The sequence below is a fragment of the Lygodium microphyllum genome, chromosome 24 (genome assembly GCF_053477565.2).
Source record: "Lygodium microphyllum isolate KBCC chromosome 24, Lygodium_microphyllum_v1.1.10, whole genome shotgun sequence".
NCBI lineage: Eukaryota > Viridiplantae > Streptophyta > Polypodiopsida > Schizaeales > Lygodiaceae > Lygodium > Lygodium microphyllum.
Genome location: NC_141158.1, coordinates 110,543,539 through 110,568,704, shown reverse-complemented (window position 1 = coordinate 110,568,704; position 25,166 = coordinate 110,543,539). Strand labels below are relative to the sequence as shown.

General features: G+C 41.7%; 1 protein-coding gene across 3 annotated transcripts; it reads left to right on the top strand.

Moving 5' to 3' along the window:
- Nucleotides 1-8,074: 8,074 nt before the first annotated feature.
- On the top strand, nucleotides 8,075-23,131 carry LOC148015521 (chaperone protein dnaJ 72-like). Of its 3 annotated transcripts, XR_015688430.1 has the most exons (4): nucleotides 8,075-8,629; nucleotides 9,943-10,012; nucleotides 10,197-10,340; nucleotides 22,805-23,131. XR_015688430.1 is itself a non-coding variant. In XM_087665849.1 (3 exons), the coding sequence occupies exons 1-3, from the start codon at nucleotides 8,193-8,195 to the stop codon at nucleotides 22,913-22,915; spliced, it is 615 nt and encodes a 204-aa protein (XP_087521975.1). In that variant the 5' UTR covers nucleotides 8,076-8,192; the 3' UTR covers nucleotides 22,916-23,131. The 3 variants fall into 3 exon arrangements, 2 of the variants coding, with proteins under 2 accessions (XP_087521975.1, XP_087521974.1); XM_087665849.1 differs by lacking the exon at nucleotides 10,197-10,340 and having other exon boundaries at nucleotides 8,076-8,629; nucleotides 22,808-23,131; XM_087665848.1 differs by lacking the exon at nucleotides 10,197-10,340 and having other exon boundaries at nucleotides 8,078-8,629.
- Nucleotides 23,132-25,166: the final 2,035 nt, after the last annotated feature.

Genomic DNA, 25,166 nt, shown 5'->3' with positions numbered 1-25,166 from the left:
CTGGGAGCTAATAGAAAAATCTAAATTGGGTGCCTACATCAGAGCCTCGTGCAATCCCATCCATTTTACACCATGTGAAGCCACAATATGCTACTATTATCCAAAAAAGAAAGCCTTCGAGATGAAATTTAACATGAAGAACGAAGACCATTGGGAGACTATGGCTAGAATGCATCTTGGAGTCTCTTATTGTTGAGGCCCACAAGGTCAATGGGTGAGATACAACCTCAAAGCTAAATTTCTTGGAGGCACCATTGTAAGTTAAGGTGGTGCCTTGACTCATCTAATAATAGTCCACCTTGGTGTCACTAAAGGAGCCAACATAGTACCTCATCCACACCTAGCTTGGAAGAACAAGACGAGAAATTAGAAGATCAACCAGAAAGACAAAAATGCCATAGAGAAGGGGATGAGGATGAAGAAGATAGAAGACTATTAGAGAAAATCTCAAAGTTGTCTAAGATGGAGTTGGAAAGCTGAGCAAGAGCAACTTTCAAGACAAGAGAAAGAAGACTATGCAAAGGTTGTCAAAGAGCCCATTGAATCCTCGATGTGTCAGCAACAAATAGGTACCATCTTAGATGAAAGTGGGGAAAGCAACTCCAAGAAAGGTAAGGAAAAGGTAGAAGAAGCACATGTTACTCCAGCTCTCCTCCTTGACATACAAAAACAAATGCAATAAATGCAAGCTTGGATGATGGAAACAGAGGAGTTGTAGGCTCAAGCTTCTAAGCTTACAAACTACCAAACTGCATAAGAGACTACCATTGACTAGAAGAAAGAAAAATAGTAGCAAGTTGAGTCCACCAAGAGCACATACTATCGTCTAGAGTGGGAAGGTAAAGTGGGTGGATTGGAGGCCTTGGAAAAGATGTGTGAGGAACTAAAAAGAGGCAAAGTTGAGGTAGTCTCAAAAAAAGGCACAAGTTGTTGAAAAAGCAAGAAGAGACCCAAGAGGAATATAAAAATTTCATTATTTGGGTAGAGAAGCATGCTCTAGAGTTCTAGATGAAGATGAAAGAAAAAGAGTTTGTCTTCAAGCAAAGTCTCTGGAACTCAACCAGAAGGAAGCAATGTTATGAGAAGAGTTTGAGAAGACATTGCAAAACGAGAAGAACTCTCTACAGGTAGAATTTCAAAGGGCATTACAGGAAAAAGAGAGTGTCTTAAGGGAGGAACTTTAGAAAGAACTATAAGAAAAGGAAAATTCTTTACAAAAAGAAATCCAAGAGACTAAAAGAAGAGACATAGCACAAATAAAAGAGCTGCAAGAGAAACTAGATGTGAAGGAGAATGGCCTATGGGATACTATCATTGAGGTTTAAGAAGCAGAGTTAGCACTAAAGGATTACAAAAAAGACAATGATACCCTGAGTAAGTATTAGACAATTGAACTAAACCACTTGTTTGACAACAGAGTACCTTGAGATTTCTCAAGAGAGGGCTAAATTGCAACATAAGGAAAGAGAACATGAGCAGCACCTGTAGGAGAGAGAGCAATGGAACATTACATTTGATACCTTGCAGTAGACATTGACTAACCAACTATCCCAAGATGTGAACTCTATGGAAGGGGAAGCACAATGACTATGTGGGGAGACACTCTCAAAACTATCCAATGATATAGGCATTGCCTTGTATGGGAAATCCTAGCAGCTAGACACACATCCTTGCCAAGCAATAAGAAATCTACAGAGGGAAGTGCCCCTCAGAGAATGTATGCCTCAGACAGATGATCCTAATGAGCTCAAGGCACAATTTGCGACTGTATTGGCATCCCAGACGACATGGAACATATCAAGGAAGTCTATTTAATGCTCATTTAATGACAGTTGAGACAACCAAGCAAGACCTCCTATGACATGTTCAATAGAAAGGGTACGAGAATCATGAACTAGAAGCAATGCAGCTTATAGAAGATGAGTCTTCTCTTCCTAAGTTCCCTATTACTTTGGAATCATTAATTATCATGACACCATCATACATTTGCAAGATCTACTACCCTTTGATGATTCCACAATAGAGCCCACTGAAGAATAGATTGTTGCACAAAAAAAGACCCATGATGCTATGGTAGAAGAGATTAAGGCACAACTTCAAAAAGTATTAGATCACTCCATTCTCCTGAGCTCATAAAGTATGGAGAGGAGGGCAGCACATAATAAAAGGGAGAGGAGAAATTGCAGAGATATAGGGCAAGAAGAATCTAGTAAGGCAATAGTTTTTTATTTCAAGATTGATGGGGTTAATAAGTTTGAGGAGCCCCTACTCCCACAAAGAGCCAGAGTTCTTATCCATTCAGTCAAAAGCATAGCAGAGAAATGGACCCACCAAATGGACCATGACGCCTTCAAAGCATCCTTCTAGATCAGGGAGGGGCAAGAAAAAAATCTCACCACCATGAATCCTCGAGAAGTCTAGCCAAGATAGCCAAAATGGAAGTACCCAATCTTAGAGCAAGACAAAGGAGCATGGAATGCATTTATCTACTCCAGTGAGATTGAATAAGGACATCCATTTCTATGTCCCTATCCCTACCGACAAAAAAGAGAATGAAAGGTATAACTTCTCAAAGATTCTAAATATAGGAAGAAGAATATCTATCTGTTTCAACCCATCAACCTCATTCCCTTGTTCATAAACTTTGTGAAAAAATTCACCAACTACTCGGATCCTTCCTTCATTCACTATATACAATTATCTCTGTCTCCTTATCATTCTACTCTGACAACCCATCACACCCTACAAGGAAAGGCTATCGTCACTCTTCTTTGATGTCAATGTTAGAATCGACGAAGTGGTGGCTATGATACGGCTCCACCTTTGGGCCCTACTACTACATGCCTATTGTATTGAGCTCTTGAGATACATGATAGACAGTAGATTTGCTTTGTGCATGCATCTACTCTATCTAGAATCATGCCTACAACTGTGTAGCTCACTCAAAGAATATATGCTCAGTAAAGGATGCCTTCAATATGCACTCAAGCCATCCCTAAGTAGTGGAAACACTTGTCAAAATTATTCAAAAAAATAGAGAGAGAAAAGGAGAAAAGAAAAAAGAAAAGAGAGAAGCACATGACACTCTCACAATGCCAAGGGTCTGCCCTAGCCCACTCCTCACGTCACAACCTCAAGTCTCATCAAGGGTAGGACATCCCAAGGTTGCTTGGCAAACCTGTCACCCTAGGGATAGCACAACACATTAACCTTTCACAAACTGGGTATTTAGGTGTGGGACAATGTTCCTTGGAACTCGACCCATCTTCTCAGTTCACTGATGAGTAGCTCACATCACTAAGAAAGGTAGACACATCCTCAAGGAGAGCACCATGACAGGTATATAGAGCACTTGAAGAACCATTGGCATTGGTGGCACATGGTTCCTACTTCCTCTACCTCCAGTGACCATCATTTTCCTCTCCACCACACTTTGCATCTTCCCCTCATACTATCATAAAAACTTGGCCCTCCAGGATCTCTTCATCAACTAACCCAGCACTTCTCACTAATCACATCTTGCTTCTTTAGTATAAGTGCCATGGGATTGGCACTCCACTAGGAGGGGGACACATATTAACTAGTTTGAGGACACGAAGACCTAAATAAAAAGAAGAGCCTGGAAGCCTCAAAATTTTGGAAATTATTATGTCTTGAGAAAAGAAGTTATTGTTGTAGACAAGAACCGGGCTCCCTCCTATGCAAGTTATAATCAGATTTGTTAGCACTTAGCATAGGAATGTGGATTTAAATGTATGCAAGTGTGTATAAAAAGGTTGAAAAATAATGGAAAAGACTATTCATGTGTGTGCCAAATTTTGGTTCTTGCTTTCTTGCTTTTGTAGAGAGAGAGAGAGAGAGAGAGAGAGAGAGAGAGAGAGAGAGAGAGAGAGAGAGAGAGAGAGAGAGAGAGAGAGAGAGAGAGAGAGAGAGAGAGAGAGAGAGAGAGAGAGAGAGAGAGAGAGAGAGAGAGAGAGAGAGAGAGAGAGAGAGGCAAGTTGAGAGTAAAAGAGTGAGAGTGAGAGTGAGAGACCAAGGGGGTGAAATCTTCATATTCTCTCGTGCTTTCTCATGCCTTACTATGCTCTCCTCAAGCATGATGAAGGCCATAGAGGGTTTAAGAACCTAGGATGCACATGTTGGATGGTGGAGTGTGCTATATGAGCATCTTTCATCATTAGAGGGTAAGCTTTGTGCACTCATTGCAAATCGAACTTCTGACCGTGTGCAAGATTCTACGTGAGATGTAGTTGTTGATTAAGTGGTCAAGGCTATGGGAGTCTGTCCAAACATCCCAAATATGTTGAGTGTGTGTTGCACAATAGTCCATGATTTGCAGCAAAAGTAGCTAATGATGATCAGTATGAACATTGATGAATTTTCTACCCACAATTTGGCATATAGGAGGCACTAGGTTGAAACAAGAGGGGGAGCAATATCATGAGCGATAGGAGACAATAAAGATGATGATGATCATGAGGTTGAAGATAGAGAGAACTATGCTAAACTGGGAGGTGGGTTGTTAAAAGCAATTATTGCTTTTGTTTTCCTTTAGTAACTATTTTCTATTCTACTTTTCTTAAATATTCTCTTCCTAAATAGAAAAGTGATACCATAGAAGCAAGCAACCCAAGCTCCTTAACCTATAATACACTTAGGATGCCTTCATCTCAATCTAAGGTGATAATTTATGACTATGGCTACCATTTATGATTTTGAATTGAAATTTGTTACTACCATCCCATCATAATTCCAATCATATCTCATGAATCCGATATCTCAATCATAAAACCCAAATGTATATCTAAACATAGACAAAAATCTAACTACTTGGAGGCGTTCAAAGTTGGCACGAGTGTCCCCTCCTATTCTGCAACTATGAACCATGCAAGTGACTTTGCAATCAATGCATCCTTTGTTCCAACAACAATGAAACTAAAATATTGGGCTACACATGCTCAATGTATTTGGGACATTTGGACACACTCCTATTATTTCAGGAGCTTTAACCATTTAATTGGCAACTATATCTCACATAGCCTCTTGCATATGAACACGAGATTTGTTTGTAGTGAATGCACAAAGGATACCCTCAACGATAAGGGTAGCACACTCCATGATCTGAGATGCACCTCCTAGATTCTCAAACCCTTCACAGCCTTCGTCAGGTTAGAAGAGAGCATGGTAACGCATGAGAGAGCATGAGAAGAGATGGAGCCTTCACCCTCTTGGTCCCTCACCCTCATTCTCACTCTCTTACTCTCAACTCACCTCTCTCTTTGTCTCTCTGTCTCTCTCTATCTCTCTCTCTCTCTCTTTGTCTTTGTCTGTCTCTGTCTGTCTGTCTGTCTGTCTGTCTGTCTGTCTGTCTCTCTCTCTCTCTCTCTCTCTCTCTCTCTCTATATATATATATATATATATATATATATATATATATATATATATGCAAAAGCGCAAAGGCAAGAACCAAAAGTTGGCACACACATGAATAACCCTTTCCATTCTTTTTCAACTCCTTACATACAAAAGTTAGGATTAGGATTTTCTTAATACTCTTGGGCATTCTGCTCTCTTTTGGACCAAAGACCAGTTTTTCCCCTATATATACACATAGATTCATATTCCTATATTGAGAACTATCAATTTTAACTACAATTTGCATAGCAGGGAACCTGGCCCTCGTTTACAACAAATGATTTCTTTTGCTAGAGCATACTAATTTCAAAAAATTTAAGGCTTCCGTGTTATTCTTTTCTTCATGTCTTTGTGTCTTCAAACTGGTTAACACTTGCTTTGTGGTTTCATCCTCCAAAAGTAACTCAAGACTTAGAGTCTACCTATTGAATAAATAACAATATTTTTGGATTTGAGACATTGTTGCGTTGTGTCATCCAATTGAACATAGCTCTACTTAAATTCATGAAGCAACTCTGTTATAGCCAAGTTGGGCTTTGCAATGCACTCCAAGAAGGTTCTCTTTGTAACCAACATTGTATCTTTTATAAAATAAACTTCTTTTAGTACTTTCTTGAGATCATCCCATGTGGTTTCCTAAATTGCATAAATTTCATTTATGTGTGGCTTGAGTTCATCAACTGCAAGTCGCACAAAATATTGATTTTTCATGTATGATTAAAAGTCACATGGACTTAGGGAAAAAGTGTTCTAGACAGGGAGAAACAAATTCTAGACTTGTAACAAAGAAGAGAAAACATAACAGTTATGGGACAGGGGTTTAAGAAGTAGGGCTCAAAACTAATATGTATTTCATAAAAGCATCCGAGATTCATCAATCGAATCATAACTAGCATATATATTAGTTATGGAGTCCATATTTCATCATGAACATGGCAAATATCAACCGGAAGCCCTACACATTGTTATGGTTATGAGTAGATATCATACAATGCTACTATACTTTAAGAACTGTCTTCTTCTATAATAGCCCATATATATATACAAAAATCCCTACATAAGAGCAAGATTAGCCCATCAAATCTTCCCAAATCCTTGCTTTGATCTTCAAGATAGTATATATACAAAAAGGCTTGAAAAAAATCCACTTGATCTTCTCAAAACAAGGCATTTATGAGCATGTAATGATAAGAGAACATGTATAATGACAGTGCTGCCCTATTTTCCTATGTATTTAGCAGTAAATCTTCATACGTGATAGCCCCAATTTCACTGTACATACAATAGTGTATGCTCTGTAGTATACTTGTACAATAGCCTTGATGTATGCTTCTTCCTTCCTTCCTTCGCCTTGCAAGACCTTCTGGAACCCACATTTATTGCTGTCTAGAAACAAGCAAAAACTGCCCTAAATTGTTTTCCTCTTTCTCCTCTTCCATACGATTCAAAATAACCCCAAAAAGCATACCTAACTCAAGTAAAGTCTTGCCTTTCTGTCAAAGGTTAGACACTATGCATATTGCCTTTTTGTCAAAGGTTAGACACTATGCATATTGGTTTGTTCCATTGGGGTTGTAAAGCACTTCATGTTTTCTTGGCATGGTGAATACTTGGCACAGACTCTTTGATAGGTTATCTAATTGACTTAACACTTCATGAAGACAAGCAACTAGTGTCCCGCATGCATAGAGGTGAAACACGTGTATGGACCTTTCCATTGATTTCCTCCATTGATCTTGTGGTCACATGATAGTGTGGTGTAACGAAGGCAAGGGTAGTGTGAGCATCCATAGCCTAGCAAACCGTGCCTCAATACAACCGAGAAGATATTAGAGAAAAAAACATTGCGAGGGGCCATCACAAGAGAGAAGGAGAAGAATTTAATGTCTACAATTAGGAAGTACTTATTAACGGCCATGTTAGAAACAAAAAAAAGGACGGAAAATTTCTTTTCCCATTTGCATTTCCTCCAATAACATGTTTTTAATGGTTTGGAGAGTTTTTGAAAATGTACTTTCGAAATTTTTTTTAAAGAGCAAGCTTGTTTGGAAGGTTTCGGATCATTGCTAGCATGACATAAGATTAGGGGTAAGTTTGGTATTTCTTTCAATCCTAATGTAGTGTAAATTCTTCAACCCTTAGAACAATCAAATGCTATACCCTCCTCTCGCTATAGCCTCCCTTGAGAGGGATAGGCCAAAAAGACCTCCTATTTTTATATTTCTTTTCATCATGGAGCATTTATGGGTCTTTGAGACCTTTCGCACATAAATTGAGCACCTTATCTTTGCAATTAATGGACATTTTTCTATATTTGTATTGTAAACTGTGCCCCATTTCTCAAACTCCCTCTCTTTTGGGTGCAACTTGCAAAATGAGACAAAGTTTCTTGAATTGTGGATAACAAGCTAATAGGGGCTGTGCGAAACCCCTCTTTGCATTGATCTCCTATGGTACTTTTACCTTTTATTTGTTATGCCATGGTTCTTCTACCTTTTATTTGTTCTTTGAGCAAACTTAAAAAAAAAAGGGATAAAAACAAAAACAAAACAAAACGAGAAAAAAAGTGTACTCTCGCGAGGCTGGTCCAATGAAAAATTAGCAAAAGATTTGGAAAGTGGATACGTGGAGCAGTCCAAGCCTAGCGTCTCTTCAAAACAAGAAAATTTCTTGTTGGGTGTGTAGACCCGCCCTGACATAGACAACAACACAGAAGAGAGAAAGAGACAGAGTCAGAGCAGCTCTATCTGTAGTCGCATGGATGGATCGCCATCGCCATGGATTACTACAAGTTGCTCGGAGTCTCCAGGAATGCTTCTACGGAGGACATTAAAGCCGCATTCCGCAAGCTCGCCCTGCAATTCCACCCGGATCGCCTCTCGCAGGCCTCCAAATCGGACCAGCAGGCCGCTGCACGCCGCTTTCGGGATATCTCTGAGGCCTACCAGGTCCTGAGGGACGACAAGAAGCGGGCCATCTACAATAACAGCGGGCGTGAGGGTGTGCAAGACCGGTATAGCAGCAACAGCGGTGCTGGGGGCTATCGCTATGGTGCAGGGCCGAACCATGGCAGGTATTACGGCAGAGGCTTCGATGGAAGCCACACCGGATGGCACCGCACCAAGTACGACAGCTCTAGGCATTGGCATACCCGGCGCAGTTTTCGAATCAATCTGTCGCCCGTTGATCTGGCCTTCCATGCGGTTCTAGCTGGGTATGCTGTGTTTCTCCCTTTGCGCACAACATTATTTGATAAAATAGTTTCATACCAAACGATACTTGTATTTGTTTTAGCTGGGTATGCTGTGTTTCTCCCTTTACGCACAACATGCTTCGAAAAAACAGTTTCATATCAAACAATAATTGTATTCTATATCGCCCCGGTCTCTTAAACTACTGCAGCAGCCCGCTGACTTGCTTAGGTGCTTCTGCAGCCAATTATCAGTTGGACATTGCTATGTCCAAAATCCACATTTTGAATCAATCGATACTTTGTGTAGTTGCTTCTGCAAACAACTGTAAGTTGTACGTTGCAATGTGTGGATTTAGTATCCACATTTTAAATGTAGCGATCCCCTGCACAGGATGCCTTTCTTCACCAATCCTTAGAGATGCTCGTACAGGGTGTCAGACTACCTTGGCACCATGTAAAGGCTCAAACCATTGGACACTGGGGTACCTATAAGAATTTCAACAAAGACATGGATAGACTGATCCTTATTCCTGTATAGAGACACCAAGTGCACAATATTTTGCTCCAAGTTTTCCGTCAAGAAATTCATCCCCTGGTCGATAGGGCAGCTGCCCTTTTTCTGAACTGGGTCTCACCCTCACCATGTAGTCAGGGGCTAAGTATCCCTATGCATTTTTCTCCAATGTATTTTTCACACAACAAATCCAGGCCATTCTCCATGGTGGCACTGCCGTGTCTGAACTGGAGTCTTACTGTTTGGTTAACTGATTTTCACGCATTTGAAACAATTCCCTGTTTCCTACTTTTGCAAGGAACCTGTTTTTACACAAAGAATGAGCTTTTGGGATACACACTGTATTCAGGGAAGCTGTAGCCTGATACACATCTTATGATCTCATTGACAATGTTTAGTTCTGAAATTTTAATCTTCTGAAGGATCACCTTCCAGAATCCAAAAGAAGTCAGACTTATATTATGTGTGTGATTCTGTGATATTTGTGAAACTACACATGCTCTGGAAAATGCTGGGTGGCATGTTCCACTATGTCTACATTCCATAGTTATCACTTGGGACGTGCTTTTAAGGTTGTTTGGATCTTCCTGTCACTGGGTTTAATTTAAATGCTACTGGGGCATAGCTACTGAGGTTCAAACTGACAATTTATTTCACTTTTTTAGAGTGCAGTGCAAGGTGTTTCTATCCTTCTGTTTGCCTAAGTATTATGTTTCATCATCCAATGCTCGCATTTTTCAATTGTCATTGTGGTTTTCCTTACATCTTTTATGAGTTCTGGCATGGGACTGGCTATGATTCTGAACGTACATCTTTCCAGGATATTAATTATTGGTCTTACAGTCGGGGATGTAGCTGGAAAAGTTATTTGGGATGAACATAATGAAGGGGTAAGCTCTTTCTTGCTCTTAGGTTTTTGTCTTAGTTATCAGCCTGTTTTGTTATGTATGTGTCAGCTAAGGTACATGAAACAGTGAGGGTGGTAAGATGGTCCAATTAAGTGTTAGAATAAAGATGCAAATTTTGTAAACAGAACTGCATTGTAATGAGTTGTATTTTTATGCATCATCATAGATACATAAAGATGGAAATCAGTCCTCCTTCAAAAAATGAAGTTGCATGAGCTGTCCACCCTTCTGCAAACTCTATGCTGAATATGGGTCCTACCAAGGGATTGAAGACCGTTTCTACCTATGAGGCATGGAATGGCAGGAAGAAGTCAGTTTCCCACACACATACTTTTTGGTGTCGTGCTTATTCTTATATGCTCCTAGAAGAGAAACATTAATTGCAAGTCAGCATGCTGTAATGCTTTCTAAATCGCAAAGCACTCGAGTGGATTCCAGACTATAATCACTTTGTTTTCAGCAAGACTTGCCTGTTATGAATGAGTGTTCATTTAGAGTGGTTGGAAACACACTCGAGCTTTTGGAGAAAGCCATGTCTTAGTATTGAGGTGGTGTTTAAATCCTACGCCTATTGGGGAATTTCCAATAGGAGCAGGCTCAAGGTCCTCCATTACCTTAAGGTTTGGGTCTGGATGGTTAGGCTTGTAAGGAAATGCTAGCCAAACAAGAAACATAGAATGCATGACACACGAAAAACACATTGTGATGAATGCTCAATGAAGAAGAAGTCATATAGAATGAGAATGATACAATGGGGCCTCAAGCCTCCATGTCTTGAGGACCTAGGTAGAGGTGAGCTAAGGAGGGGTCAAGTACGCTATGAATAGTTTCTAGATTGTGTCTTACGCAAGATGGATCTTGAATGCAGCATTAGCACTCCATGGTGAATGATGATGATGTGGGCAGTAGTAGAGGGAGCAAAAGACAATACTCCGGATGGCTCCCTGACAAAGACTTGTATTGGTCAGCAAAAATACAACCAGAAAGGTGAAAAGGCAGCCTTGAAAAGGTTGAGTGCTGATGTAATCGATGACAAAGGTCAAAATGCAGAACCCAAAAAGGCAAAAGAGATCCTCAAATCTTCATCACATCTGTGAGATAGAGATTTGTACAAGTATGGAACTTCATTTCAAAGCCATGAAGCTGCCTTATTGTACTGGTTGGAACAACACTTCAACACTTACACTTTTTGCTATAAGGAAATACTCTAGTGCAAAAACACAAATAAAAGTGTATGACAAAGCATAGTCTCAACACTTTGTGCCTAGTGGTAATTATTTATTATCCACAGCAGAGATCCTTGTCTTGTTGGAAGGACATCTCTACTCCTTTGGTAGCAAATAAGGTTATGACTAGTTCAGGAGTATCGGTGGCACATATTTTCTCTCCTTTATGGAATCAATTATGCCAATTCCTTCAGGACGAGGACTTTAAGAGCTCTGACATTGTATTTGTCTGCCATTTTATGTTTTTTAGACACTTTAGATGGAGGGCACATCAGTGCATTTCTTTTTATGCACTTTTGACTATTATTTAGAGTTTGACCACATTTAGGATTTTCCCTCTTTTTGGCCTATATATAAGCAGCTTGCCCTCCCACTTTCATTATCCATTATCGATCATTGATCCTTCGTGACAGCTTGCCCTTCTCATTCTCTCATCCCCTTGCTATCGTCTGGCACCCACACTAATGTGTAGAGCTGTGTGTAGGGCTGATTGCTGCAGCCATGTACCTTCAACCATTGCGCTCACATTGTTCCTTCTCTCTCTTGCATTCTCTCTTTGTCTCCTTCTTCTCTCCGTGTTCTCTCTCTTTTTGTTGCGCACTTTTATATGGTATTAGAGCCATGTGTGGGAGCCGGAGATCTTGAAGAGGAGCACTTTGTTCAAGGTACCAATCATTTTGGTTGCTAGTTTGGTGGTTACAAAATTGGAAACTTTGCGTTTACAGCAGGGCGGTGCTCTTTTCTGCTGGGCACCTCTATTTTTGCTAGACAGGCCCTCATTTCTGCGTAGTCAGCTCTTTGCACATTTGCATTTTGTTGTGTAGGGCCTCCTCTTTATTTGGGCGACATTATCATGTCAAAAGACACGCCATCTTCGTTCTAACTTCTCTTTTTCAAGAGGTGAAACAAAGACTTCAGCCATAAGTGCCTTGAAAGCTTCCCAATTCTCAATAAGTACATTCTCTTTCTTGATATATCTCCACCAAGTGTGAGCAAATCCTTCTAAGTGGAGGGAGGCAAAGTGTATCTTCATATCATCAGTTTTAGGAAATATGTCGAAATAAGACTCCATCTTAGAGGTCCATTCCTCTAATTCTGATGGTGAAGATGACTGGCCATTGAATTTGAATAAAACAATTTTGTCCTTGAATTCTCTATCATGGAAGGGTTGCTGTCCCAAAACTGGCTGATCGGGATTTCTAAGTACAGAACCCTCAAATTGAGATTGAAATCTTCCAACAGGTGGCTGAGAATTACCATGTAATCTTCCTGTTGGTAAAGCACCCCTAGAATACAATAGGGTTTGCGGGGAGGAACATGGAGTGAACTTGGCAAACACTGAGAAGAGAAGAGAAGAGAGAAGAAACTCTGATGAATGGAATGATGAAGTTCTAAATCATAGAGTGAGGAAACAAGGGTGCCGTAGCACAAGGAAGATGATGAAGACAGCCTCGAGCCTCGAACCGCAATGTCCTCCTAAAGGGGTGTGAGGGTAGTGGAGAGGTTGGAGGGAAGAGGTGACTGACTGAATGAATTAGCTGTGAAAAATGAGTGATAGAGGCAACTTGTAAATAGGCAAGAGACTATCTTGAGTGGCGCTCGTAGAGAGGGCGCCACACTGTGGGCGCCCAGTTCCTTTTTGGGGCTGTTCACTGTGAAACCCTAAATGCAAAACACAACCCTAAATGCAAAATGCAGAATGTGAAACTATGGATGAAGGGTTTCTCAACACCCCCTCTTAGGTCCAAAAAGGGGAAGAAGAGAAGAGTGAGGTGGAGATGGAATGCTACATACTGAAGAATGCTCATGCAGTAGGTGCCACTTGGACAGCGTTCCTCGTGGGGAAATTGTTCACTTGCCCAAGTGCTCTAGTACAAAGATGATGAAAATATGCAATGCGTAGGAGGAATGTTGGACTTTGTGTGGTGCCGAGAACCATAAGGATATGCTCATACTCGATCTTGGGAATTGGCTCCATGCTGACCAAGTGACCAAGGCAAGAAGAAGAGGAGGAAGAAGTAAAGGATTTCTAAGATCCAAGATTTCCACTTGAAAGGTAACTTGCAGTAAAGAACATTAGTCACAGTGAATTGGAGAATCCGAAACTCAACCTTGGGAGAAAAGCCACTAGCTCCGTGCATCCATGCAAGAAGGAATATGAAGGTCTCGTCACCAAGTCGTAGCTGAACCTCCAAGGCCCCGATCTAGGTAGATCCTCAAGATCTTGGGAATCAATAGATGAGATGACCGTTGGAAGGAAGCCACCCCAGCCATGGGTAGAAGAAGAAGGTAAAAGGCCTCTGCTAGGATGTGTGAGGGATTGAGCGGTGGGTGGGGACCCCCTTTGAATCTGGAGGAACAAGAGCCCCCTTTGAAGTTGCAGTAGATGTAGATGCCCCCTCGGAGGGCAAAGAAAGATCATCCCCCTCCGAATCCCTCTTTGAGGTAGATAGGGAATCCAAAAACTCATGGATCACGGACTCCAAAATGTTTGAGGACAAAGAAAGTGTTGCCGGTTGTGCCGAAGAAGGTATCTGGGGTGGTGAAGAACTCCTGAAGGTGGCCTCTTGAACCTGAGTAGGCGAGGGTGAAGGGTGAGGCTCAGATTGAGCAATGAGTAGGCAATAGTTGTTGCTTCTCAATAGAGTGGACCGGGAAGCCAAAGAAGAGAAAGGAATCGAGCAATCACTATCTCTCAAAGGAGGTTGAGTTGCCAGCAGTAGGGAGGAGCCGCCAGCAAAAACAACGAACATCCGTCAGCAGTCTTGTTGAGCCGCTAGCAGCAGGGAGGAGCCGCCAGCAACAATGAACATCCGCCAACAGTCTGGCTGAGACACTAGCAGCAGGGAGGAGCTGCCAGCAGTCTTGCTAAGCCGCTAGCAATAGAGAACAGTCGCTAGCAATCTAGCTGAGCCACCAACAAGAGGGAGGAGCTGCCAGCAGCAGAGAGTAGGTGTTAGAATATTGCTAGGTGCAGCAAAAGAGCTACCAATAGTAAACACAACAAAGGGGAAGTGGAGGCGGCAGTCGCAGTCCTAAATGCAGGTTGAAAAACAACAAACACAGGAGGGAGCAACTGCTAGTTAGGGTGTTGATGCAGTGGAAGAAGAAAAAGAGAAGTGGATGCCGAACTTGCTACCGGTCTTTGCCTTCTTTGGAGTGGAGGATCTTTGCCATTGTTTGAGTAAATCCAACTATGATACCATGTCAAAAGATGATGTACTAGCAAGATAGTTGGGTTTTGCGGGGAGGAACACGGAGTGAACTCGGCAAACACTTGGAAGAGAAGAGAAGAGAGAAGAAACTCTAATGAATGGAATGATGAAGTTTTGAATCATGGAGTGAGGGAACAAGGGTACCATAGCACAAGGAAGATGATGAAGATAGCCACGAACCACGAACTGCAATGTCCTCTTGAAGGGGTGTGAGGGTAGTGGAGAGGCTGGAGAGAAGAGGTGATGGACTGAATGAATCAGCCATGAAGAATGAGTGATAGAGGCAGCCTATAAATAGGCAAGAGACTGTCTAGGGAGAGCGTCGGCTATCTAGGGTGCGCCACACTGTGGGTACCCAGTCCCTTTTTTGGGGTTGTCCATTATGAAATCCTAAACGCAAAACACAACCCTAAACGCAAAACGCAGAACGCAAAACTACGGGTGAAGGGTTTCTCAACATTTTAAGGTTGGGTGATCTGATTTTTAGGTGAACAGACCTATATACATGTGCATTTTGGTTCCAAGGAATTTCTTATTTGCTGGGCGGCATCCTACAAGTTGGATGACCTGTTCAGCAGGTGGAAAAACCTCCATATGTGTTGCGTTTCATGCAAGGAGTGTTCCACGGGTTCATGACCTCTTAGGCGGCTATTTTCTCTACAGTATACTTGCGTTCTCAGCAAGATCTTATGGATTAGACCTATCACTATTTGCTTTTTGCTCTGGGTGTTCTGAAACCAGCCTTCCTCCTCGGATAGGGTGGTAAATAACTTGATTAAGCACTATTTACAGCAATTAACAAATTCACAAAACTGAAATGCACACTTTACCATATAATTTTGGACATTGGATACCTTGTTGGCCCCAAAACTGGCGCCCCTTTCGGTATTTATTTAACTTAATTGAAGAAAAAGTTGATGTACAGTGGGATTCTCCCAATCCCTTTCGGTATTCCAACTTTCCTTGCTGTCCAAAATAGCTAGCAAGTCTTCAATTTGATTTGCCCCTTGATTCGGGTAGTCAATTGGCCTTCACCTGCTTTGATGGTGATGGAAAATGCCCCAAATTCATTGATTTGTTGGTCCTTTCACTTGAATTTGACTGAGCCCTATTGAATCCAAGTCTTGAAGTATCCAATTTCTAGCACGTTTCTCGAGATTGCTGCTAAACCCTAATTTTTATTGCAAATTAGTGTTTATAGCATAGAAATCTGAAATTTCTCAGCCTTTGGTAATCTCAATGCTGTAATCTTCGGAGTAAGGCTGTAGAAAGGTTGGGAGATGAGAGAGAATGATGAGGAGAGAGAAAATTCAGACTTTCTTCTCGAAGAACTGAAGAAAATCTATCATTTACTGCTGCTGCGCTGTCTCAACAGCTTGTAGATACAAAGAATTGAAGAAAATCAATCATTTACAGACTTTCTTTGCAAAGAACTGAAGAAAACCTATCATTTGCTGCTGCCCTGTCTCAACAGCTTGTAGATGCAAAGAACTAAAGAAAATCAGTCATTTACTGTTGCTGCTCTGTCTCAACAGCTCGTAGATGTTGTCATCTACTGTTGATTGGTCTTCTCCTACCCCTGGCTGCCTCAGAAGGTCCTCCAATGTCTGCAAATCAGACCAACAGTATCTTCTTTCCCTCTCTTACAGGCTGAATAATCTAAAATGCCTCTCTAGCTTTTAAAGACGTTTTTCAGTCTTGCATGGGCATTTTTGACAAGTGGCAGCCTTCCCAAATGGTTTTTCCAGCATTATCCATAATTAAATAGTATTTTTCAATCTTTAAATACTAAAAATTAATCTAATAATTATTTCGGTGCCCTAAAAAATAATCAGACTAGCCAATAATTAAAGTGGCTAGGCAACTTCCATTTCCGAGTGTATTTGTGCCATCTTTGACCATCAGATTGGTGTAAAGTACCATTAAACGCCACTTATCTAGTGTCCCCAACTGACACTTATGGCCAAATAAATGATCTAGACCAACAACTGGCATCAGATACCACCAAGTACTTGTAGGGCATAACTTATAGCAACTTTTGCCTTTGACATTCCGTGATTTCCTCAGGTCTTGGACTTGTAAATTTACTCTAAGCTCAGTTACACCTCATATGTGCAACATTCACTGAACCATGTGATTAAAAATTAATTCATATGTTAAGTGAGGCTTCAAAAATACATGTCCTCATGACATGTTTCCTCTTTATTCAGCGGTTGCTATACATGTTGAATGCCTTGTTTATCGGCAGACGGATTTACTTTTGTTGCTGTGTTTTCTAGTGGACAATCTCGTCTCTTTGCCAAGTGGCCTCTTTCTTGGCTGGGCGCTGTTGAGAATTATGCAATCACACCTATGTGACAGTCTCTTTGTATGGAGCAATAGGGCAAGATTGAAACAATTTACTAGTGAGGATGCCTGAAATACAGGATGCTTGAACCCCATAAGCATAGTGGAGAAAAAGGGAACCATCATGAGCCTATAAAGTGTTGTACCTTATTATCATTCAATAATGGAATACAAGTGTACTTTGTCCTTTTATTCATAGTTAGTGTCATACTCAAGATTGTGTTTATGAGTCCAAGCTTCCATCTTGGGATCTAATTCACTTGAGTAATAGTTGGTCTCTTCAGTCTATGTCATCATGAACATTGTCTTTGTGTTCCATCCACCATAGCCATGTATCTGGCTAAGAATGGCATGTATCATTCACGCACAAAGCACATAGATGTGCGATATCACTTCATCAGACAGATTTTGGAAGATGGTCAAATCACATTGACCAAGATTAAAACACAAGATAACCCTGCAGATGTTCTTACTAAAGGTCTAAGCAAAGCTTAGGACGAGCATTGCATTTGACTAGTGGGAGTTGGTTAGCTAGAGGTTCATATCGGACCTTTAAGTTGGAGGTTTTTGGGATATAAAGGCCTTGGGATATAAAGGCCTGGTAACCTCCGTGTATAGTACACGCACATTGTATATGTGAATGTACCCTTTACGTGCCCTAAGTATAAATACATTTTATTCTTTGTGTACCAACACATTTTTGTTGGTACTCTCTTATCGTCTCGTACTTTCACTCTACTCACACTCTCTCAAGCCGTCACACTCACTCGTTCACTCCTGCTCGAGCTGTGTCCCTATCGCTTCCAACAGCAGCTACCCAACATGGACACACGCTGACATTAGCTACATGCATTCCTATTTGGCATACAAGAATGGGCCAGAAGAGATATAGAGAGATAGGAGCCAACCATTTTAACTGAGGTCATGAGAATGGCTGAAAGATTTGTTGACCTAGAAGGGAGGAGAACAACCCAAGGGAGTCAGACCAGATTTAGCACCAAACCCAAAAACAACTCTTGGACCCCGAGACCCAGTCATTCGTGGAGGCGCAGAGTCATATCTTAGGCATAACCCCAGCCGCATCACAATCCACCTTAGTACCAAGAGGAGCAGTTGGCCGATGGGGGACCAACCACTACAGACCAACTCCTAGTGCATCATACGGGTCCCTAGGATCAAATACATCGTGGTGGAGACCCCAAGGCTCAACCACAGGGATTAGATGTTTCAAGTGCGGGAGACCCTACTATCAAAATGGATGCCCCATGGACGATACAGCCTCATCAAGCGGATCTAGAGTGGCGGCCACTAGTGCATATGGAGGAGAGGAACCACAACCCCCGTGCATCGAGATTCGAGAAAATTCCCAGTGAAAATGACGAGAGTCGAGACCATTCAAGGGTGGAGACAGTTAGTGCCCGTCCCCAATGCATGGTGGCCCGTATAGCAGCAGTCCAACACTTATACATCAAGGGTAGAGTGAGTGAAGGGGATCAAGCCATCATGGTAGATATAGGAGCCACCCACAACTATCCCAGACTATGCAACCAAACATGGGCTCAAATTGTCTAAGGCCCCAGAAGGATTAACAGTAACTTTTGCACAAGGAGAAGCCAAGGAGGTTAAACAGGTCTTTGTAGTGCAAGTAGAAGTAAGAAAATGGAAAGCCAAACTCAACTTCTTAGTTATTCCCATGGACGATTTTGAAATTATCTTAGGTCTCGAATTCTATGACAAGTATGCTATTGCAATGTTTAGGAAGGGAGTTAATGAGATGATGCTGGGCATGCAAGGAGAAGGCTTTAGAGTACCATGTGAAAGAATGCAATTGTCAGGTAGAACATAAATCAAAGTGCACATCAGGAGAACATGCATGGAGTCTCATGCCAAACGACAAAACCAAGTACATACCAACTAGAAGTACCAACCCAAGCACCGCCTTGCCAGCTTAACCATATTAAGCCTCACATCATGACCTGCAGTGCCAAACAAGTGGAGAAGTCAGTAAAGCAGGGGGATATGGTGTATTTATGCATGATTTGACCCATTGAGCAAGAGGTCACTAAGAAACCCAAACTCCAAGTTGGTAATACAGAAGTGACAGAAATACTTGAGGAGTTTAAGGATGTGATGCTAGCAGAACTACCCAAGGGCCTACCACCCAAAGGAGATGTGGACCACAAGATTGAGCTCATTCCAGGGGCCATCCCATCGGCTAGAGCCCCTTATTGTATGAATCACTTTGGACTCATGGAGTGGAAGGAACAACTACATGAATTGGAAGAGGAAGGTTTCATTCGACCCAACAAATCCCCCTTTGGTGCCCCAATGTTGTTTGTCAAGAAGAAGGATGGGGGACTCCGACTATGTGTAGACTATAGGGCCCTTAATATGATCACTATAAAGAACAAGTATCTCATGCCCCATAGTTGAAGACCTCTTAGATAGGCTACACGGAGCCAAATACTTTAGTCGTATAGACCTTAGGTCAGGGTACCATCAGATTTGCATAGCAGAAGAAGATATTCCCAAAATAGCCTTTTGTACTGGATATGGCAGCTTTGGACAACTAGTCTTAGGTTTTGGATTGAGTAATGGGCCGGGCATCTTTTGTAGCCTAATGGATGGAGTCTTTTGGCCCGAAATAGATGTCTTTATCATTATCTACATTGATGATCTCCTAGTGTATAGTAAAACTCTAGAGGAACACAAAAGACACGTACGCCTAGTTTTTTAGAAGATGAGACAACACAAACTATATGCCAAGCTTTTAAAATGCAAGTTTGTAATGCAGGAATTAGAGTTCCTAGGGTTCATTACAAGTGAGGCCGGCATCAAAGTGGACCCCAAGAAAGTAGAAGCCGTAAAGAATTGGCATGTGTTGAAGACCATGAGGGAAGTGCGAGAGTTCCTAGGCTTCACGGTGTTTTGTAGAAGATTCATCAAGGATTATAGCCTTGTCACCGCACCACTATCTCACCTCACCAAAGGAGAGAACACTTTCGCATGGGGAAGCAAGCAGCATGCTGCTTTTGAGTTGATGAAGAAATGCATGAGTCAAACCCCTGTCCTTAAAGTACCAAACTTTACCAAGCCCTTCGAGATCTCCGCAGATGCATCTGACTATGGCATTGGGGGAGTATTGGTGCAAGATGGCCACCCCATAGCTCATGAATCCAAGAATTTCACAGATGCCGAAACTAGATGGAGCACACATGAGAAGGAGATGTTAGCAGTAATTCACTGCCTTAGAAAATGGAAGCATTATGTCTAGGACAAACACACGGTAGTCTTTACAGACAACATATCCCTCAAATACTTCTAGTTCTAACCAAAGCTGTTTGCCAAACAAGCTCAATGGCTCGACTTCCTAGCAGAATTTGACTTGGAGATCAAACACAAGCCAGGATCCACCAACAAGATAGTACATGCTCTAAGTCGCAAAGCTGATTTGAAAGCCGTTAATGTGGTCAGCAGTAACTTTCTCGAGTTAGTGGAGGCTTTGGAACATGACCAAGACATGCACAAGATTATAGAAGAGGTGAAAGCTAACAAGACACCGCATGGCATGTATACCCTAGAGGAGGGAGTTTTGTTCGTAGGGAAGAGATTGTACATTCCCAATAGTGTGGAACGGAAGAAGGTCATTTTACATGAGGTGGATGATGGAAAATTAGGTGGGTTTAAGGGACAAAGCAAAACACTTAAAGTACTCAGAAAGGAGTTCTTTTGGCCAAACATGAAGGAAGAAGTCATAGCCTACATCAAGGCATATCCTACTTGCTAACTTGTGAAGGCACCATGTTCCAAGCGAGCAGGCTTACTTCAACCAATGCTAGTACCTAGCCGACCATGGGATGTAATTAGCATGGATTTCATTGTGGGGCTCCTCGAATCCCATGGTTACACCATCATTTTTGTAGTGGTGGACTATTTCTCAAAGCAAGCTCACTTCATACCTGCTAAGCCACCATTGAATGCCAAGGAGATAGCCTGCCTCTTCTTCACGCATGTTTTCAAGTTGCATGGCTTACCCTTAGCCATAGTGTTAGATAGAGATGGAAGACTCATGAGTGATATGTAGAAGTAACTTTTTAAGACTCTGGAAGCATAGTTGAGATTCTCATCCTCCTTTCACCCTTTCACCTTGAGACAGATGGGCAAACAGAGAGTCAACCAAGGCATTGAAGACTACCTCGGGAGCTATGCCCGAGTGGACCAAAAAGATTGGGCCTTGTATCTCAATGTGCATGAGTTTCACTACAACAGCTCAATCCACTCTGCCACACTCGCCCTTTGAGTTAGCTATAGGAAAAGAAGTCATCACACCCCTTGCCTTAGCCTCAGGAGTTGTCAAAGTTGAAGATTAGGATGTGAAAGAATTCTTGAAGAAATGGAGAGACCGCAATGCCACAACTAAGCAGAGTCTAGAACAAAGCAAAATCACCATGGAAGAACAGACCAACAAGAAGTGAATTACCAAGGGAGACATGGTTCTCGTTAGCTCCAAGCATATGTCCCTCCCAAAGAACATGAGCCCCAAATTCAATCACCGCTACTATGGACCTTATCGTATCACTGAAGTGCTGAATGAAGTCACATACAAGCTCGATCTGCTAGAAAGTATTTGTGTCCATAATGCAGTGCATGCCGGTCTTCTGTGCAGGTTCTATCCTTACAACCAATGGTGGTGGCATGTATCATTGCTTCACTCCAATGGCCCCTTCAAAGTAGAAGCATTCCTTCGGCTCCGGGAACACAAAAAGGATACCCTGAGTATTCACCAAGTGGAAAGGATGCCCTCTCAAGGAAGTCACTTGGATTTCGGAAGCGGAGGTGCGTGAATGTGGCAAAGACGCCTTCACTACTTGGCTTAAGGAGAATCCCACCAATTCTTCCAATGCCCCTTGAGTCATACACGGAACTCATCGTAGGCCCAGTAACGCCTCCACTCCTCATATGTAATTGAGTTGAGGGTGGCCCAGAATAAACCAAAGCACCCAAATAGTCTAGATGGGCAGACACTGACCAGTTCGATAGGAAAAGTTGTGTTAAGATCCCGAAGTCCTAACGGCAGACACTGACCAGTCTGATAGTAAAGGTTGCGTTAAGACCATGTTAATGCATCAAGTCTTAGATTGGCAAACACTGGCCAGCTTGTTGTTAGAAGTTGTGTTAAGATCCCGGATGAGTCAAGTAACCTCTATCCTTAGATTGTTGAGGATAGCAATCCAGTAAGCGAGGGTAAGTGTAAGGGCTTTGTTGCTATACCATAGCGTTGCTACGAGAAACACCTATATACGGAGTAGTAGTGACTCAAAGCCTTGCTTGGTTTCCACTCTATGTGTGATTCCCTATACCCAGTGGTGAATCCTCATATGTACGGCGTCACGAGGGTGTAGTCCTGAGATGTGCCTATGTTGTACCGTTTCTTTCATTGAATAATACAAGAGTATACCTTGCTCTCACATATCATGTTACCTTTCTATGCCGTGTTGAGTGAGTGAACGAGTGCAGGTGCTTTTTTGTGGGGGGAGCTGTTTTTGGCTGGGGGAGCAGGATTGGGTTATTGGCATGGGTTTCTTACCCCTGCAAGTTAACACTTAAGCTGCATTGTTGTCTTTCTTGAATCTGACTGGTAAGTGCCTGCTTCTTTGACATAAATTCATGGTAGACCATAGAAAATAGCACTGATCATATTTTTGATAGTTGTCAGCGATATTAAAAGCCAAGGCAAGTGAGTGCTTCTCAGGTCTGTTAGGCACGAGGGCTCAGGCTGGTACCCCACTTCCGTCTTTAGTAAACCAAGAAGAGGCCTGCTGCTGGCTGATTATATGCAATATATGCTAATGCATTTTCCCTCTCTCAGGGGTATCCAAAGTAGTAAATGCGAATGAGTTGTACAGTCTTTTGGTGGTATTCTTTTGCTGGCTTTTCATCTGGTGAGCAGGAGAGTCTTCTAATTTCATTACTTTCTTTCGTTTCAGAAGTTGTTTAAAGATGTAATAGAAGAAAGGCAGCGGCGGGAGGTAAGGAGAAATCAGACCAAAAACCCTTTGGGTACATCAAGGGATGAAGATGTCAGTGACAAAGAATAAACTTGGGTTTAGTCTTGTTCAGCAACAAAGGCACCACAAGTTGCTGCCCTCGGGACTCCATTATGTATACTTGTCATTAATTGTACACATCTCTACTTTAAAAAGGACATTTCCAATCACTAAGATTGGTATGAAAATGAGGGAGACTCTGAAGTTCTAAATCTGTACAATGGTACATGAAGATACAGCTTTAGCTAAAGCAAGCAAATTTCACAACGATCTGAAGAGTGCTGCTGTCTCTAAAAATGTGACTAATCTGGTGAGACACCTGGATGGGGTTAGTAATTTACCGTAGAACGTACTCAAAAGCTCACTAGGATAGTTTGAGGTCGCTATTCAAGGGTTGTAGTTTATATGTCATGTCAATTCTTGGCTCTGTACTGTTCAGGGGTTGTATAGTTTATATGTCATGTCAATTCTTGGCTCTGTACTGGTATTACTTTCTTGATGGACCCATGCAGTTCTTGGGTGCAGATAAACAATTATTTTCTGATTACCATAATTCAAGAGACAAGTCATTGGTAATGCTCCCTTGATTTGGTGTATTACCATTGCCTGGATGGTATGTCTGAGTTCTTACATTTGAAACTCCAGAGAATTATGAGTCATAGGCAGTGTGAGAGTGAGAAAGCATGAGGGAGAGAGAGATTACAGAAAACTTATGCTGAAGCAGGAGATTAACCTTGGACTTTTTACTAAGGTGCATGAAGATGCATATTGCTGTGAGAGAGAGAGAGAGAGAGAGAGAGAGAGAGAGAGAGAGAGAGAGTTATTTATGTCCTTTAAGACACTTAAAAGGACTTAAAGGTGTATAGCACCATACTTCATCAGACATCCAGATGCAATCCACTTTGGGCTGCTAAAAGCATAGAGCTGACCTAAAACCACATTACAATCAAAACAAGCAAAATCCAACAAACGTAAAACTCTTGTTAGGGGGTCCTTGAAACTCCTAGATGAGATGCTTGCTTTCATAATGTACTGCCTACTTGCCACTTGCCTTTCTCTGTGTTGCCTACATCTTGGAGATCTCTTTTGGCTTCTCCTTGAGCTGGTTTGGTGTGAGGTCATTTGCAACCCACACCAAGCACCTTGGTGTCCATGAGTTTGTTACCTTGTCTCAAAGCATAGTTTTTGTTATTGAGCCTAGGAACAAGGATGGCTTGATAGCTTCCTTGGTTATAGATCTGCCTTGGCCCTTTGGATGCACTAGAAGTCAATATTCCTCAAAGATAGAGATTAGAGGCAACTAGTGCTTAAATAGGGTTTTTCTTTGGACATGTTAGCTTGATATTCTATGGTTGTAGGCATATTGCCAGGAAATCATCAACTTATTTCCCTTGAGATATTTTGGCAACAAATTGTTCAACTTTTTATTATCCTTAATAGATGGTTAGTCATCTTAATGGACTTGTCTCTAGGATTGAAGGTTTTTCTTTGTGATGATGTGTTCTTGCATATCTAACTACGTACTTGTATAAATGGGTCGTTGCTATATGCTTGTAAGGACTATTTGATGCATTTATATAACGGTATGCCCAAGGTGTGGAACCACTAAGACATTGTAAAACTTATTCACCAACTTTAAGCATGACACTTCATGTAAACCACTCAACCTTTTCAACATAGCATCTAGCTCACATGCAAGGGCCTTCAATTATCAACAATACCCCAACAACATCCCAACTGTACATTAACTGATAGTGTATTCCATGACAATGCATGCTAGAAATACTTGAGGACACGTAAGGAACATATCACAACCTAGAAGCTTAGATAAAATATATCCACATGAGACAAGTTCCAAAGCTTGAGATGTACACTCATTAACATCATGTGGAAGGACATTCTTTATTAGGTGAGCATGTACGATATTCCCATTTTGATGGATTGCAATGTTGTTGAACAAGGTGAGGTTAACAAGCTAGATGATCACATTTTGCAAATAATTGCTCCTATGGCAGTCGCTTAACAAAGCATTTGCACTAGTATAAGATATTCTTCCGGATAGTGTGTGGGAAGTTGTGGTTGTGTTGTTGATTAGATTGGTTTTTTCTTGAAGATCCTCTAGTGCTCTATTTATTGTTGATGGTCAAGCTTAGAACCCTCGTCTTTTCTCTTTTGATTATAATGATTTCAATTTCAATTTGCTCTTGTGGGTTGGGTTAGGGGCCCACCTTGTAGAAGGCGATGATCCCTCCAAAAAGGAGCTTATTACCAAGTATTGATATGATCACCTTCCTTTTGATTA